Source organism: Aplysia californica, unplaced genomic scaffold (assembly GCF_000002075.1).
Source record: "Aplysia californica isolate F4 #8 unplaced genomic scaffold, AplCal3.0 scaffold00011, whole genome shotgun sequence".
NCBI lineage: Eukaryota > Metazoa > Mollusca > Gastropoda > Aplysiida > Aplysiidae > Aplysia > Aplysia californica.
This window is the reverse complement of record NW_004797281.1, coordinates 487,287-490,125: the sequence shown is the minus strand read 5'-3', so window position 1 is coordinate 490,125 and position 2,839 is coordinate 487,287. Positions and strand designations below refer to the sequence as shown.

The window sequence follows — 2,839 nt, the reverse complement described above, 5'->3', positions numbered from 1 at the left end:
TTTATTTATATATTTCTACTTGCGTATGTTGATTTACCTCGGTTGGCAACGCACCCACCACCTCAGTGGGATAATGTATATCTCTGTATTATTCTATCACATGACAGTGGACCACCGATCTATGTGACATGGACTCGGACGGAGACGGTCGGAGTAACGGAGTGGAACTGGGTGACCCAGAGTGTGTGTGGAGCCAAGGAGAGACACCGGCCAGAACCACCGATCTTAGCCACCCTGGTGAGTTTCTCGTTTGGTTCCTCTTTTTTTGTTTCTGGTTGTGGGTTGTTGGGTTTTTGTTTGGGTTTTTTTTTTTGGTGGTGGGATTGTTTTTTTTTGTTTGTTTTTTCGTCTTTTTTAAGTGTAGATGTGCAGTCTTTGTTTTGTTTTAGTAGAGGTTTTACGGCGCTCTCAACTGCATAAGGTCATATGAGCGCCAGAAGATTAGAGGCGTTACAAGAGAGTAACAAAAAAAAAGAAGAAGATCAGGACGATAGATGTCTGATAGGAAAGAAGAAGAAAACCACACCAGAGCACCCGCCAACCTCCCACAATGTGCAGTTTCCCCACTGACACAACTTATTTCATTTTGTAGTCAGGTTTCGACTATGCCTGCCAGGGCCTATAATATAGTCGGGCTGAGAGGGGTGCAATATCCCAGCATAAAGACCAAGATACTCAATAAAAGAATTACCTAACTGGGGTGTTATCATTGTCAGGAAAATTTGCCTTAAACAAACCGTTGGTTCTATTGGTATCGTGTTGCACTACGGAGCGGATAGCCCTGGTTCGAATCCCCAACAGGGCATTCTGAACTTGGTTTGTTTTGGAGACTTGTTATAGTTCGCCACCCAATTGGGTCTGTCTTTTCAGAGATGTTTTAAATTCGAAGGTCCTGCGTCTTTAAAAAAAATACTTACAGTATTTGAAAGGGGAGTTATACCTATGCGAAAATTATTGTTTAAGTATAATGACTCTTTCAAGCACTGTAAGGATTGATTATAATCAATGAAGACGGGACTTGCTTGCCTTACATGACGGAGAAAGAAATTATGGCGCTACCATCTCAATTCACTTTTCGATGCTAAAAGCTAATAATAGTGTATCTCTACTCGTGTATCACCTTGATGGCTCATACAACCTCACAATTAACTCCGTTATCTAGCCTGTCTATTCCAAATTACCATTTCAGTCTCCTTGAGGATTGGGGGGGGGGGGATACAGTGTTGCAGTCTGATAGTTGCATACCGTTACCATTCCTATAGATTCCTCTGAAACTTCGGGAACCTATCTGTTGCTGGACGCACACATAACAGGAAGGATAGCGTCGGCATGCTGTTCAAATGTTCTTACCCCAGAAACTATTGCAATGCGTGCCTGCCCCTGTACATTTCCTTAAGCTTCGAGATACCTGCTGGCCATGAATTATTGCTTCATACCTGATCTCCCCCCTTTTACAGCAAGCTGGTCTTCCTCCTACTCTGTTTCTTTTTAAAAGAACATTTATTGGTCTCAATATCATGTATGACAGAGCAATCGCAATTGAACTTACTGTAGAAAATGGGATTCAAAACGTCGTATATCGCTCGACTTGGATGACCAAGTGGACAACAATTACTCCTGATATACATTTCTTTTTCCTTTCAAACCCTGTAACGTTGGGTTTGTTCTTACGTTGTAACGCCAACAAAAATATTGTTCTGAAAGTTCGAGTTTCTTCGGAGAATGCCCCCCTTAAACGATTGAAGTATTTCAGGTACCATACTTAAGTCAGATGCGAGTGCAATGTTGGGTGGACGGGACAAGGGCGAATGTTATTGTAGTTGTGAAACGCTTTGAACAATGTTAAGCTTGGATAGGATTGTGCGTTACGCAAATACTATTAATCTATTTTATATTCGGACTAACTCGGGTTCTCTTCGTTTCTCTTTCTACGTCCACCCACAGGTTTCGACGAAGCTACAGTATCGTGCTAAGCACAGGGTCAAGAACCAAGCCTTCATTTAGACAAGTACTTGCCAACCTGGGACATATTATTGTCGTCCGCTAGTGAATGATTTGGGCAATTTTTGTGGGCGGTGGGGTAGTCACAGACGTTATTTAATGGTCTACTGGGAAACACCCATGTAGATAAGTGGTACATAAATTCTAGTCTCTGAAAAGAACAAAAGTGGATGCTTTGGACAAAAAGGTTGACAAGCACTAGCCTATTCTAGATGCACAGTTTTGAATGCACTCATACGTCGAATGTCACCATCACGGCACCGTAAACTCCGGTGCACTCAGCTGCCCTATGACTTTGTTCCAATCCCATTGTCATTTGAAAACAATCGTTCGCTTGCTTTATGCTCGCCAAACATTCCAGTATATTTAGTCAGATCCTTATCTGTGTCACCGAAATAAAAATTAAATGTAGATTGTGCTGTATCATTCAGTATATTTTATTCAGATACTTTGAATTGTGTCGTCGCAATAAAAGACAGCAGATGCTACAAAGGATAGTATTTCTACTCCATGGTGTTCTATTGATGTTCTTTTTTGTTGCGTTTTTTTTTAAACTTTTTTTTCTAATTCTTATGTGAGTACATCGCAGCTGCATTGTTCGGTTTTGATTTCATATATATTACTCTGTCTCAGTTCTATTATTTAAGAAGAAGCGTACTTCTTTTATTCTGTTCGGCCCTTTGCCGTCATTCAAATAGACACCATCTGGTTAGTTAACGATCACCTGCATGGGACGCCTGATGAAATTGCATTAGGGAATAGAGTGAAATTATACAGGGGCAGGGGGGGGGGGCTGCTTTGTAGGAATGTAAGTGTGCTCTGCTAAAAAAAAAACTTA

The 2,839-nt window shown here is 41.2% G+C and overlaps 1 protein-coding gene across 1 annotated transcript; it reads left to right on the top strand.

The window, feature by feature from the left end:
* Positions 1-103: 103 nt before the first annotated feature.
* Positions 104-2,507, top strand: LOC100533318 (temptin; the record flags this gene model as incomplete). The annotated part of the gene is given in 2 exon segments (NM_001204616.1): positions 104-237; positions 1,945-2,507. Coding segments are annotated over 2 exon segments (163 nt in total), but the record flags the coding sequence as incomplete, so codon positions are not given.
* Positions 2,508-2,839: the final 332 nt, after the last annotated feature.